This window comes from Notamacropus eugenii, chromosome 4 (genome assembly GCF_028372415.1).
Source record: "Notamacropus eugenii isolate mMacEug1 chromosome 4, mMacEug1.pri_v2, whole genome shotgun sequence".
NCBI classification, from domain to species: Eukaryota; Metazoa; Chordata; class Mammalia; order Diprotodontia; family Macropodidae; genus Notamacropus; species Notamacropus eugenii.
The window spans coordinates 46,182,953-46,198,500 of record NC_092875.1 but is presented as its reverse complement, the minus strand read 5'-3'; the positions used below and the strand labels follow the sequence as shown (position 1 = coordinate 46,198,500).

At 37.3% G+C, this 15,548-nt stretch overlaps 1 protein-coding gene across 2 annotated transcripts in view; it reads left to right on the top strand.

Annotated features, from left to right (window-relative positions):
- STX2 (syntaxin 2) overlaps positions 1–15,548 on the top strand; it is a 57,156-nt gene that overhangs the window by 30,186 nt on the left and 11,422 nt on the right. For both annotated transcript variants that reach the window (XM_072600742.1, XM_072600741.1), the window contains exons 4-9: positions 7,930–8,004; positions 11,847–11,920; positions 12,510–12,618; positions 12,877–12,950; positions 13,060–13,197; positions 15,069–15,179. In XM_072600742.1, coding sequence (XP_072456843.1) covers positions 7,930–8,004; positions 11,847–11,920; positions 12,510–12,618; positions 12,877–12,950; positions 13,060–13,197; positions 15,069–15,179 — 581 coding nt within the window. The remainder of the gene's footprint in view (positions 1–7,929; positions 8,005–11,846; positions 11,921–12,509; positions 12,619–12,876; positions 12,951–13,059; positions 13,198–15,068; positions 15,180–15,548) is intronic.

Sequence of the window (15,548 nt, the reverse complement as noted above, 5' to 3'; positions counted from 1 at the left end):
CTACACCTCATTGGGGAATCTATGACAAATGATTGCTAATAGAGTCTATATTAGATGTCATATGTACTCCTCATTAACTTGGGATCCATGCAAGACAGAAACCTTTGCAGTAAGCAGTCATGACCCATAGTACCTGCCAGGCAGTCCTGGAAACAGTTGGAAGGAAGGGAAAGGCAGAAACCAATGGAATGGTTTGCTGGCTAAAGAGAAAGACCAGAGGTGGCAGCATTAATCTAGTGCTGCGTGCATAGTAGGCCCTCCTGAAATATTTGTGTAATGAATAAATGTAGGAATAGGTAAAGTGGGATTTACTTTTATCAAGGGGTAGTTATCATGATGTTGTGGAAAGATCATAAGGCTTGCATTTTTGAGCCCTGTCCCTCTGCTGATTTCAGTAACTTTGGACAAGTCCATTAACCTCTTTATACCTTATTGCACTCATCTGTAAAAGAGGAATGGTAGTAGCAATCCTACCCTATGGGGTATTGTGAGAATTAAATGAGTTAATCCATGTAAAACCATTCTTTTTTGTCCTTCATTCTTTTTTTTTATTTATTTATTCATCCATTCATTCATTTATTTATTTATTTTTAATATTTTCAGGGTTTCTTTTTTTTTTAATTTTTTAATGTTTAACAATCACTGCCATACAACTGAGATTTTATCCCCCCCACACCTACCCCCTACTACCCCCCTCCCTCCCCACGACTGCATACAATTCTGTATAGGTTCTACATATACTTTCCTATTGAGTATATTTTCACTATAGTCATGCTATGTAGTCAGACTAAAATAAATGAAAGAAATCATATAACAAATCAAAACATGATACACAAACACATACACATACACAAACATGATCTGCTACATTCTGTGAATGACTTCCATATTTCTTTCTCTGAGTGTGGAAGGCATTTTGCCTTGAGAACCACCTTTGGGATTTTTTTTTTTTTTATAAGAAGTTCTTGCATTATTACAAAATTCCAAGTCTACCAGAAAAAACTCTTGCACACTGTGGTCGTTGCTGTGCACAAAGTTCTCCTGGTTCTGCTCCTTTCACTCAGCATCAGGTCATATAAGTCCTTCCAGGCCTATCTGAAGTCTTCCTGTTCATCATTTCTTATGGCACAATAGTACTCCATTACATTCATATACCATAATTTATTCAGCCATTCCCCAATTGATGGACATCCCCTTGACTTCCAGTTTTTGGCAACTACATAGAGTGCTGCTATAAATATTTTTGTACATGTGGGACCCTTTCCCATTTTTATGATCTCTTGGGGATACAGTCCTAGTAGCGATATTGCTGGGTCAAAGGGTATGCACATTTTTGTAGCCCTTTGGGCATAGTTCCAAATTGCTCTCCAGAATGGTTGGATGTGCTTGCAGCTCCACCAACAATGAATTAGTGTTCCAACTCTCCCACATCCTCTCCAGCATTTATCATTTTCTTGTTCTGTCATGTTTGCCAATCTTATAGGTGTGATGTGGTACCTCAGAGTTGTTTTGATTTGCATCTTTCTAATCAATAGTGATTTAGAGCATTTTTTCATATGATTATAGATATTTTTAATTTCTTCCTCTGAAAATTGCCTGTTCATATCCTTTGACCATTTATCAATTGAGGAATGACTTGTATGATTATACATTTGAGTCAGTTCTCTATATATTCTAGAAATGAGGCCTTTATCCCCGAGCTTAGCTGTAAAAATTCTTTCCCAATTTACTACATCCCTCCGGATTTTGGTTGCATTGGGTTTGGTTGTGCAAAAACTTCTCAGTTTAATGTAATCAAAGTTATCCATTTTGCATTTCATAATGCTTTCTATCTCTCCTTTAGTAAAGAATTCTTCCCTTCTCCATAGATCTGATAAATACACTATTCCTTGCTTCTCCAGTTTATTCATGGTATCAATCTTTATACCTAAATCATGTACCCATTTGGACTTTATTCTTGTGTACGGTGTCAGGTATGGGTCTATGCCTAATTTCCACCACACTGTTATCCAGTTTTCCCAGCAATTTTTGTCAAACAATGAGTTCTTATCCCAGAAGCTGGGGTCCTTGGGTTTATCAAACAGAAGGTTACTATATTTCTTGCCTACTGCATCTTGAGTGCCAAGTCTGTTCCACTTGTCTACCTCTCTGTTTCTTAGCCAGTACCAAGTGGTTTTGATAATTGCTGCTTTATAGTACAGTTTGAGGTCTGGTAGCGCTAGGCCACCTTCCCAAGCATTTCTTTTCATTAGTCCCTTTGATATTCTGGACATTTTGTTTTTCCAAATGAATTTTGATATTATTTTATCCAGCTCTAGAAAATAATTGTCTGATAATTTAATTGGTATGGCACTAAATAAGTATATTAATTTAGGTAGAATTGTCATTTTTATTATATTAGCACGGCCTACCCATGAGCAACTAATGTTTTTCCACTTACTTAAATCTGACTTTATTTGTGCAAAAAGTGTCTTGTAATTGTGTTCATATAATCCCTGGGTTTGTTTTGGCAGGTAAACTCCCAAGTATTTTATACTGTCTACCCTAGCTTTAAATGGGATTTCTCTTTCTATCTCTTGCTGTTGGACTTTGTTGCTAATATATAGGAATGCAGAAGATTTGTGTGGGTTTATTTTGTAACCTGCAACTTTGCCAAAGTTGTTTATTAATTCAAGTAATTTTTTACTTGAATCTCTGGGATTCTCTAGGTAAATCATCATATCATCTGCAAAGAGTGATAACTTAGTTTCTTCTTTGGCTGTTCTTATTCCTTGAATATCTTTATCTTGTCTAATTGCTACAGCTAACATTTCTAGTACCATATTGAATAATAGTGGTGATAATGGACAACCTTGTTTCACCCCTGATCTTATTGGGAATGCATCTAGCTTATCCCCATTGCATATAATGCTTGCTGAAGGTTTTAGATAGATACTGCTTATTATTTTATGGAAAGTTCCCTTTATTCCTACGTTCTCCAGTGTTTTTAGTAGGAATGGGTGTTGTATTTTGGTCAAAAGCTTTTTCCGCATCTATTGAGATAATCATGTGGTTTTTGTTAGCTTTGTTGTTGATGTGATCGATAATGCTAATAGTTTTCCTAATATTGAACCAGCCCTGTAATCCTGGTATGAATCCTACCTGATCATAATGTATTAATCTCGTGATAAGATGCTGTATTCGTTTTGCTAAAATCTTATTTAAAATTTTTGCATCTATATTCATTAGGGAAATTGGTCTATAATTTTCTTTCTCTGTTTTGTCTCTTCCTGGTTTGGGTATCAAAACCATATTTGTATCATAGAAAGAATTTAGGAGGACTCCTTCTTCCCAAATTTTCAAAAATAGTCTATATAGTATTGGAATTAACTGTTCTTTAAATGTTTGATAGAATTCACTTGTGAATCCATCTGGCCCTGGAGATTTTTTCCTAGGGAGTTTATTGATGGCTTGTTCAATTTCTTTTTCTGAGATGGGGTTGTTTAAGTATTCAACTTCCTCTTCTGTTAATCTGGGCAATTTGTATTTTTTAAAATATTCATCCATCTCGTTTAGATTATCGAATTGTGGGCATAAAGTTGGGCAAAGTAGTTTCTAATTATTGTTTTAATTTCCTCCTCATTGGAGGTGAGTTCACCCCTTTCATTTTTAATATTAGTAATTTGATTTTCTTCTTTCTTTTTTTTAATCAGATTGACCAAAGGTTTATCAATTTTATTAGTTTTTTCATAAAACCAACTATTGGTTTTATTTATTAATTCAATAGTTTTCTTAATTTCAATTTTATTAATCTCTCCTTTGGTTTTCAGTATTTCTAATTTGGTATTTACTTGGGGATTTTCAATTTGTTCTTTTTCTAGCTTTTTCAACTGCAAGCCTAAGTCATTGATCTCCTCTTTCTCTATTTTATTTATGTAAGCATTCAAAGATATAAAACTTCCCCTAATAACTGCTTTTGCAGTATCCCATAAGTTTCAGTATGTTGTCTCACTATTGTCATTCTCTTGAATGAAATTGTTGATTGTTTCTATGATTTCTTCTTTAACCCAACCCTTCTTTAGAATTAAATTATTTAGTTTCCAATTGATTTTTGGTTTCTCTTTCCATGGCCTTTTATTACATGTAATTTTTAATGCATTATGATCTGAAAAGGATGCATTGATTATCTCTACCTTTCTGCACTGGATTGTGAGATTTTTATGTCCTAGTACATGGTCAATTTTTGTAAATGTTCCATGTACCACTGAGAAAAAGGTATATTCCTTTCTATTCCCATTTAATTTTCTCCAAAGATCTATCATATCTACCTTATCCAGAGTTTTATTTACCTCCTTAACCTCTTTCTTGTTTATTTTGAGGTTAGATTTATCGAGTTCAGAGAGGGGGAGATTGAGATCCCCCACTAGTATAGTTTTGCTATCAGTTTCTTCCTTCAACTCCCCCAACCTCTCCTCTAAGAATTTGGATGCTATACCACTTGGAGCATACATGTTTAGTAATGATATTGCTTCATTGTCTATGGAGTCTTTTAGCAGGATATAGTTTCCATCCTTATCCCTTTTGATTAGATCTATTTCTGCTTTTGCTTTGTCTGAGATTAGGATTGCTACTCCTGCCTTTCTTACATGAGCTGAAGCACAATATATTCTGCTCCAGCCTTTGACCTTTATCCTGTGTGTATCCCCCCGTTTCAAATGTGTTTCTTGTAAGCAGCATATTGTTGGATTATGGCTTTTAATCCATTCTGCTATCCGTCTCCGTTTTATGGGAGAGTTCATTCCATTCACATTCACAGTTATGATTCCAATCTGTGTATTTCCCTCCAACCTCTTTCCCACCATTTGTGCTTTTAGCTCTCCCGTCTCCCTTCCCCTCCTCAATAGTATTCACTTTTCTCCCCCTCCTCCTGCAGCCTTCCCCTCCTTCTTTTGACCCCCCTCCCTTTTAGTCCCCTTTACTCTTATTGCTTCTTTCCTCCCTTTTGGCCACCCTCCCCTTTCTTCCCCCTTCCCCTCCTACTACCTATAGAGCTAGTTAGGATTATCTGCTTAAGGTTATTGTTCCCTCCTTTGAACAAATCAGATGAGAGTACCTCTCAAACAATGCTCATCTCCCTCCCCTCCTTCCCTCTACTATGGTTTTGTACTTCTTCCTGTGATATAATTTGCCATTTTCTGCTTCCCCCTTTCCACACCTCCTATTACATTCCCTTCTCATACTTAAATCATATTTTTGCCATGACATCATTTACTTTATGCCCGTTCCCTCTACATATATCCCTTTTATCATAATAGCTGCACAGTTCTCAAGATTAACAGGTATCATCTTCCCTTATAGGGAGGTAAACAGTTTGCCCTAATTGAGTAGCAAGTTTTTGTTTTTGTTTTTTCCCCTCTGTTTACCTTTTTATGATTCTCTGGAGACCTGCATTTGAAGATCAAATTGTCTATTGAGTTCTGGTGTTTTGGTCAGAAAGCTCTGGAAATCCCTTATTTCGTTGAATGACTTTCTCCTTGCCTGAAATGTTATGCTGAACTTTGCTGGGTAGTTGATCCTTGGTTGAAGTCCCAACTCCTTTGCCTTACGGAATATTGGGTTCCAATTCTTTCGATCTTTTAATGTAGAAGCTGCAAGGTCCTGTGTGATCCTGACTGTATGTCCTTGATATTTGAATTGTTTCTTTCTGGCTGCTTGTAGTATTTTCTCCTTCACTTGATAGCTCTGGAATTTGGCAACGATGTTTCTTGGGGTTTTGAGTTTGGGATCCCTTTCGGGAGGGGAACGGTGGATTCTTTCGATGACTATTTTGCCCTCTGAGTCTAGTACTTCTGGGCAGTTTTCCTTGATGATTTCCTGGAAGATATTGTCCAGACTCTTTTCTTCATCATGGGTTTCTGGCAGGCCAATAATTCTTAAATTTTCTCTCCTGGATCTATTTTCCAGGTCAGTTGTTTTTCCAATTAAATATTTTACATTTTCTTCTATCTTTTCATTCTTTAGATTTTGTTTGACTGATTCTTGTTGCCTCATTGAGTCATTAGTTTCTACTTGCCCAATTCTAATCTTCATCGTATTGTTTTCTTCAGTTAGCTTTTGCATCTCCTTTTCCATCTGACCAATTTTTCCCTTTAAGGAGCTATTTTCTCCATTTAATTTTTGTACTTCTTTTTCCATTTGACCAATTTTCCCAGTTAGGTTTTGTGTTTCCTTTTCCATTTGATCAATTTTCCCAATTAGGTTTTGGGTTTCCTTTTCCGTTTGATTAACTCTTTCTTTTAGGGAGTTATTCTCTCCAGTTAATTTTTGAACTTCCTTTTCCATTTGTTCAATTTTCCTTTTCAGAGTGATGTTCTCATCAGTGAATTCTTTTTTTATAATTTTAAAATCATTGGCCAGTTTTTCTTTTATTTCCTTCTTCAGCTGTTCCAGGTAATCTAGTTGTGCTTGCGAGAAATTCATAGTCCCTTCTGAGGTTTCAGATGGAAGTACAGTCTCAGCTCTGACCTCTTTGGTGTTTGTGTTTTGGTCCTTATCCCCATAGAAAGATTCTATGGTTTTTTCACTTTTCATCTGCTTTTTCCAATTCATGATGTTGGCTGAGTGTTGTAGCTTCTGGTTCTTTCAGTCAGAAGATACAGATCTTTGTGTTGAGCTGATGTGTGTCGAGGCTAAAAGCAGGTTTTTGTTTTTTGTTTCCCAGATCGACCCTGGGGTTAGCTTGTTAGGTGTGTGGGAGGGGTGGTCTGGTCTCAGGAGATCTCCTCAGCTGACCTGAGGCAAAGGCAAGGTCAGGGGATGCTGATCCCAGCTTCCCTATTGTCTTCCCTTTTCCGCTGGAGGGCTGGGGCACGCCTCCCAGCTTCCCTATTGTCTTCCCTTTTCCGCTGGAGGGCTGGGGCACGCCTAGAAGCTAATGCGTGTTCCCGCCCCTCCTGGGGCTCGTCTCCCGGTGCTGAGGCTTGCCTGGGTCTCAGTGCGAATTTTCTCTGCCCTGGGTTGTCTGTCCTTCCAGATCGCCTCCGCCACAGTAGGAAGAATCCCCCTTTGCTATTTTTCTAGCCTCTGGTGTTATGAAACTATTTGCCCCCTTCTGCTGTTCCCGCTGATCCAGGATTTATCTGGGGAAATATTTTATGGTTCTTTCACGGTCATCAGGGGGGAGGAGAGAGCATTTACTGATCACTCCGCCATCCTGGCTCCCGGAAGTTCAAGTAGGTGACTTACCGAAGTTTAGTCTTCAGGCTGAAGGTTTCAGGGGCTGCTGCGCTGATATCTGGCGCTCAGCAGCTCTCACCAGCTCGGTTTGGCTTGTCTCCTGCTCAGCTGGTTTCGCCCGCCACTCTCAGGCTTCTCAGGTCCCTTCCGCCCTGCTGCGCTCTGTCCTTCATTCTTGAAGCAGACCATGACGTCAGGAAGCTGATGCCATGACTCGCAAGTGAATTGGATTGAAGTGAAGGAGAGCTTTGCAAAGACACCAGCCTCACTCTCTCCTCTGGAGCCATCTGGGCCCAGTGGCCAGATCCAGATCAGGATGATTGTATTTGGCTCTGGATGTAAGACCATGTATAGATGGTAACATCATAATGTGTTATGCACCTGCTAAGATGTTACTAATGGGCTGCCATTTGGAAAATATCCTTGTGCTAGCCAGTTGGTCTTGTACCATAGAAGGTCCTTGTGTGACAACAAGGTGTAGTGATGATTGTCTTTATTCGATGGGTGTGTGGGGAATGTGGTAGAAATTGAAGCACCCCAAGAAGGCTTGGGTCTGTTTTTGGAGTAAGTTCTGTCTTGGATCATTAGTGGGGTGAATGCCAGTGCATTGTTGCTGAGAGAGCCTCAGAAGTAACAAACAGTGGTGTTGCATTGCTTTTCTGTTTACTCTTGGTCTCTAAATTTTTTATCTCTGATTGCACTTTATTTTTAAAGGAACAAAAGAAGAGCTGGAAGAACTGAACAAAGAAATCAAGAAAATTGCTAATAAAATTAGAGCCAAGTTAAAAGGTGAGTTTGAATGTCTAACTGCTTGGAAGTCATTGCTTGAGTTTCCAGGCCCCGTCCATTATCCGCTTTAGGATCCCTGAACAACTGACTACTGTGAAGAGCTGAGTGCGAGGAGCACGAACGTCATTGATTCTTATCATTTGTGCCAGTCACTGCCTCTGTTCAATAGTATCAATCACTGAGTTGTGTTACCTGGAGCACTTGATGGTGCACTGATCTCTCATAGTCTCACATTTTATTTTTTGATACTGTTTTTACTAAATTTCTGTTATTTCAAGCTCAAGATAATTTGTGATCTTATATATATGTGTGTATGTATACATTTGTGCACACTCATGTATATTGTATGTGGTCAGTGGCCCTTTTAAAAAATATTTTATTTTTTCCCCAATTATAAGTAAAAGCAGTTTTAAACATTTGTTTTTTAAAATTAAGAATTCAAAATTCTCTCCCTTCCTCTTTCCTCTCTCCCCTCCCTGAAATGAGAATTAGTTATAGTTAATTATAGTTATAGTTAGTTATAGTTAATTATAATATGCAATAATTAGTTTTACTGAAGTCATCCTGCTTGTCATTATCATATGTCACAACATGTTCAGCCTTTTTCAAATGGATGGGCATGCCCTCAATTTCCAATTCTTTGCCACCACTAAAAGAGCTGCTATAAATATTTTTGAATATATAGATCCTTTTCTTTCTGCTTTGAGCTCTTTGGGATACAGACCTAGTAGTGGTATGGCAGGATCACAGGGTATGCAGTTTTCTTTGGGCATAGTTTCAAATTGCTTTCCAGAATGGTTGAATCAGTATACAACTCTTCAGTAGTGCATTACTATCTTAATTTTCCCACATCCCCTTCAACATTTGTCATTTTCTTTTTCTTTTATATTAGTCAATCTGATAGGTGTGGGGCACTACCTTCTAGTTGTTTTAATTTGCATTTCTTAAATCAGTAAAGATTTGGAGCATTTTTTCATATGATTATAGGTAACTGATTCTTCATCTGAAAACTACCTGTTTGTATCATTTGACCATTTATCACTTGGAGAATGAATCTTATTTTTATAAATTTGACCCAGTTCTCTATATATTTGAAAAATTAGACCTTTATCAGAGAAACTTGCTATAAAAACTTTTTCACAGTTATGATTACTGTGTACTCCCTCCATCTTATTTTACCCCTGTTTATCCAGCTCTCTCCCTTCATTCTTTCCATCCTCAATCCTCCCCGCCTCCCTTCCCACCCCCCCTTTCTCTTACCCTCTTCCCTTTCTACTTTCCTGTAGGGTAAGATAGATTTCAGTACCCAACTCAGTGTGCATGTTATTCTCTCTTTGAGCCAGTTCTGATAAGACTAAGGTTCAAGGACTCCTGTCCACCTTCTTGGTCTTCCCTTCTACTATAAAAGCGTTTTTGTGCCTCTTTTTTTGTGAGATAATTTACCCTTTTCTACCTCTCCCTTTCCCACCCCTTAATTTTATTTTTTCAGATGTCATCCCATCATATTCAACTGACACCCATGCTCTCCATGTATCCTCCCTCTAACTTCCCTAAAAATGACAAAGTTCTTGGGAGTTACAAGTTATCATTTTCATATTTAGGAATATAAATAGTTTAACTTTATCAAATCTCTTATGATTTCTCTTTCCCGTTTACTTCTTCATGCTTCTTTTGAGATTTGTATTTGAAAGTCAGATTTTCTGTTCAGCTCTGGTCTTTTCATCAAGAATACTTGAAAATCCTCTATTTCATTGAAATTCCATTTTTTTCTGCTGAAGGATTATACTCAGTTTTGCTGGTTAGGAGATTCTTGGCTGTAATCCTAGCTCCTTTGCCTTCTGGAACATCATATGCCAAGCTCTCCAGTCCTTTAATGTAGAAGCTGCTAAGTCTTGTGTTATTTTGACTGTGGCGCCATGATACTTCAATCGTTTCTTTCTGGCTGCTTGCAATATTTCCTCTTTGAACTGAGTACTTCTGAATTTGACTATAACATTCCTGGGATTTTTCTTTTTGGGATATCTTTCAGGAGATGACTGGTAGATTCTTTCCATTTCTATTTTGCACTCTGGTTCTAGAATATCAGGGCAGTTTTCCACAACAGTTTCTTGAAAGATGATGTCTAGGCTCTTTTTTTGATCATGGCTTTCAGGTATTCCAGTAATTCTTAAATTATCTTTCCTGAATCTCTTTCCTAGGTCAGTTGTTTTTACAATGAGATATTTCACATTTTCTTCTGGTTTTCCATTCCTTTGATTTTGTTTTATTGTTTTTTTAATATGTCATGATATCATTTGTTTCTTTTGCCCAGTTATAATTTTTAAGGAATTCTTTACTTCGGTGAGTTTTTGCAAGTCCTTTTCCATTTGGCCAATTCTGCTTTTTTCAGGGAGTTCTCTTCGGTAGATTTTTGTGTTCCTTTTACCATTTGGCCTGTTCTATTTTTTTAAGGTGTTATTTTTTTCAGTATTTTTTGTGTTTCCTTTTTCAAGGTATTGACTCTTTTTTTTCATAATTTTCTTGCATCACTCACTTCTTCTTTCAGTTTTTCCTCTGTTTCTCTTACTTGAGTTTTAAAATCCTTTTTGATCTCTTCTAGGAATTCTTTTTGGGCTTGAGACTAATTCAGTGACACTTGGGATACAGCAGTTTTGACTTTGTGGTCTACGTTTAATTTGTGTTTTGATCTTCCGGTGGAAGGCTCTTTCTGTGGTCAGGTCCTTTTTTGTTGTGGTTTGTTCGTTTTTCTAGACCATCTTTTAATTTTATGTTAAAGTTGGGCTCTGTTCTCAAAGTAGATGGGGCACTGTTTACTTCAGGTTTTCTATATAACTGTTTCCACAGTTCTTCTGCAGGTCTGTAAGTTTTCAGTTCTTCCAAGGTCATATGTCTAAGGAGAAGCATGTTTACTAATCTATTGGCCTATGCTGTGGTCTGTGAGTGACCACAAATAGTCTTTTTCACTCTGAAACTGGGACCTGGGTACCTGCTTCCCTGTGGCCTCAAGCTCTAGTGTACTAATGCTCTTCATCACCCTGGGACTATGACCCATCCAGGACTGTGGCCTGGATCTGCATGTGGGCAATAAAATGTCTCTGTTGCTAAAAGGACCCCTGTGATCTCCTTGTGACCAGTTTTCCAAGCCCCTCACTATCTGAGCTGAGAGCTCTGGGAGTCACTACTGCTGATTTAATTGGCCTCAAAGTCTGCTGCTGGTTTACTGGGGTGCAGCGTGTTCTGGCCTGTACTGCATTCTCACTATCATGAGACAGACCTTTCCTGCTGACCTTCTAAGTTATCATGGGCTGGAAAATTGTTTCATCCTGTGTTTTTGTGGGTTCTGCCACTCCAGAATTTGTTTAAAGGCATTATTTTAGTTACCTGGAGGGGAATTTGGGAGCACTTAGGCGAGTCCTTGCCTTTTCTCCACCACCTTGGTTCTGCCACTCCAGTGGAAAAAAGAGAAACCTAGACCTGGCATTTTAAAAGCTTCAGCATAATGTAACTTATTTTATGGTTTAATATTACTCAATTTTGGTAGCAATGGTTTTTGAGGTGTTTGCTTCGTGTGTGAATTAAAAATAGAGATTCCTTTGTGACTATGATAAAACACAGGTCTTTTAAAAATCAAAGTCTCTTTCTACCAAAATTTTCAATTTAATCAATAGTAATCTCTTAACTTATTTTTTAAATCTCTCTTTAGTAATTTATCAACTTAGTTTTGTTTAGGGGAGGAGATCAGAAAGAAATGGATCCCATGCCAAAAAGCAAGCAATCTGTGGTCAGTATTCCGTGGTTCATTTGAAACAAAAGAAAGTGAAAGCTGTTTTGTTTGTCCTCAGCTATCGAACAAAGTTTTGATCAAGATGAGAATGCCAACCGAACGTCAGTGGATCTTCGGATACGAAAAACACAGGTTTGACCATCAGCTTCATTTGGTGGAAGTAAAATCTCCGTCATTCCTTTCTGATTGCATGTTTCTCTTCACACAGTCTGTTTTCAAAGTAGGGGCTGTAATATGTGCAGAATTATTAAGGTAGCTAGTTGTTAAGTATCTAGAAATAGCAGCTAGGTGGTACAGTGCATAGAGCACTGGGCCTGGGAGTCAGGAGGACCGAAGTTCAAATCTGACCCCCGACACTTACAGGCTGTGACCCTGTCTTTCAACCCTGTTTACCTCAGTTTCCTCATCTGTAAAATGAGCTGGAGAAGGAAATGACAAACCACTCCAGTATGTCTGCTAAGAAAACCCCAAATGGGGTCAGGAAATGTCAGACATGACTGAAATATCTGAACAACCACAAGAAGTGCCTAGTGCTCACATGGTACATAACTCTACTCTGGGCATTGGAGTATGCTTAGTAAGAGTTGGAGTATAAAGAAATATACTTAATATGTGTATTTCTCCATTTGGAGGAATAGTGTAGTAGGTTGGATTGTTGAAATTCATTTTCTTAATGGGAGGAAAAATGTAACATTTTGATCAGTTTTATCCCTGTTTACAGCATTCTGTTCTGTCTCGGAAATTTGTGGAAGTTATGACAGAGTATAATGAAACACAGACTTTGTTTCGGGAACGAAGCAAAGGACGGATACAGCGCCAACTAGAAATAAGTGAGTAAATAACCTTGTTAGATTGGCTGAAATCTCATCAGCTGTGTGACCATGAAGAAGTCTCTTAACTTCTTTGAGCTTTGGTTTGCTTAGTGTAAAATTGGGATAAGAATACTTGCACTATCTAGTACCTCACAAGGTTGTTGTCAGAAAAGTACTGTATAAGTGTGAGTCATTATTGTTATGGTAAGAAATACATCATTTTTGAAGTACAACACTCTAATTGAAGTGTTTTAAATTATGTTAATATTTTCTTAGCTGGAAAAACTACCACTGATGAGGAACTAGAAGAAATGTTGGAAAGTGGGAATCCTTCTATTTTCACTTCAGATGTAAGCATACAAATGTCACTAGGACTGGATATGCATTTTGTTTTTAAAAAAATATTGCAAACCAACCATATGTTCATTAGCATTTCTTTCTTGTTTCTCCATTCCAAAGATAATATCAGATTCTCAAATTACTAGGCAAGCTCTCAATGAAATTGAGTCACGTCACAAAGATATTATGAAATTGGAGTCCAGTATACGAGAGCTACACGAAATGTTTATGGATATGGCTATGTTTGTTGAGACTCAGGTAACTAAACTGATTTGAATTAATTTCTTTAAAAGGAAATCTTCCTTTCATGCCTGTGATTTTATGTTTGGTTGAATAGTAGCTTCTAGTATGCCTGTATTTTCTGTTCTGTTAGATCAAGAGGAGGCTCTTCCTTACTGGACCCCATTGGGCAGGCAGAGGCTGGATCTCTGCTTGTCCAGGGATGCTGAGGAGGGGCCCCTCGTTCTTGTGTGGGTTACATCAGGTGGCTTCTGAGGTCTTTTCCAATATGGAGATTTTGTAAATGGTATTTCAGTTTCTCTAAATGATTAATGAAAATATAAAGTGTAAAACTAAGTGTGGGCCCCAGAGTTCAGATTGTGTCACCCTGAAGAGATTTTGCTCTTGATTTTTGTCCAGCCTTGGAGGGTCTTGATTTAGCTCAGTGTGGATCCATTGGGTCCATTAAAGATGAATACCTGCCCTTCACCTTCCTCTCTCCCCACCAAATACAACAATAGACTATTTCCTTATAAATGGATTTTTATGAAACCTTTTTCCAATCTGCACTTTTCCTTCTGGCAAAAATTTGGGTAAATTATTCTTTCTTGTGTGCTCCTGGCAGAAGAGTTCTTTATGATTAAAGGTATAGAGGCAGTGAGACACTCGTAAGCATTATTCTCATCTTGAGAAGGTTCCTTAACTTTAGGTCCTCTTATGTTTCTCGTAATTTGTGGGGGAGGAGGTTCATGACAAGGGTTCATGTAATGTAGACTTCTGTGACCTTTTCAGTATGACATCTTTATTTTAAATAACAGACAATAAAGTTGACTAAGGGAAGTTGGCATACACTTGCAGCATTTTTGCCGAAAGAAGTTAACCACTACTGTATATATGTGCATGTTTGGGGAAGGGCTTATTTCACTTTCCTTCGCACTCTGTATTTGTGTAGTGTCCATTAATGATAGTGAACATGAATGGATTAACAGACAGTACCACTAATTTCCTGGTTCCTGAATTATCCCAAAGAAAACAAATTAGCTAGGTGAGAATTATTACAGCATGCTTGTATTTGTTGAGTTATTGTTTTGTTATACAGATCCTACAGAAAGAAAGCAATTTCATTAGGATTCATTAGAAAAATCTTAGCACTTTATAGATTTGTCTTGTCAATTACTTGTAGAAATCATTAGCATAATTCCTCCTACATGGGCACACTTGGGAATAGTAATTGTGTTGATCGAATCTGGTTTAGTCTGTGTTGGGAAATTTAGATCTGTGAATGAATGAGTTACTTGTGCATCATTCTTCAATGCTTTGCTATTCACTGCTGCAGATTATGTCTGCGAATGGACAGAAACCAGGTAATGTGTTTTCTTCCCTAACATTTCACCACATTTCCTTGTTTAAAAATTTGCTCATTAATTCAGCCAATTTAGTGTCAATGTATAAGCTATGTTTAGTATAGTTACATTTGTAAAAGTAATGAAAGTTTTACACTCATCTGAAAAACTGTCAATCTCTTTGTGTGTATATATGTATGTTTTTAGAGTATGTTTGTGCATGTAGTAAAATATTTAATCCAACACTAGCTTCCTTTCCATCTTTATGCTCATCCTTAAATTTGTTTTTTACTATTTCTACTTAGAAAAACTCATCTGCCTTTAATTATCATCATTGAAACCATATCTATCTTATCTTTAATTTTAAAAATTGGAATGGAATTTTAAACCACTGTTTTTGGCGAAGTGTAGAAGAGATTTTATCTTCTTCCTAAGTGAACGAAAACTTTCAGGCATCCCTTCCATAAGATGCATTCTGATCTCAAAATCATTATTGATGTGATGGGGCTGCTTTTGGGTAGACATCTGGAAGTTAATGTCTTCTAAAATTAAAATTTTTATTTTTAGGGTGAAATGATCAACAACATAGAAAAGAATGTGATGAATGCTTCAGACTATGTAGAGCATGCTAAAGAGGAAACTAAAAAAGCTGTTAAATACCAGAGCAAAGCCAGAAGGGTAAGCTTATGGAGTAGAGCTGCTAAAAACGAACATTTAATAATATGCTACAAATTGGTCTGTGCTCATAGCACACTGATGCCATTTTGCTAGAAAGTTTGTTGAAGAAATACAGCTAGGTGCTTGTTCCACTCGAGGCTAAAACATAACGCATTTGTTGAATGCATTGAAGTTTATTAGGTAAATTCTGCTGAATCTACACTTTTTTTTTTGTGGTACTCAAAATAAGCACAGATCCTTTACAAATAACCATAAGTAATGTTTCACTTCTCACATACTAGACTGACTGAAACAGTTATTTGTTTTAAAGTAGAAAAAATTTTCTGCATTTATTCTGTCAATCTTTGTAAGAACAGTGTCAGATCAGAA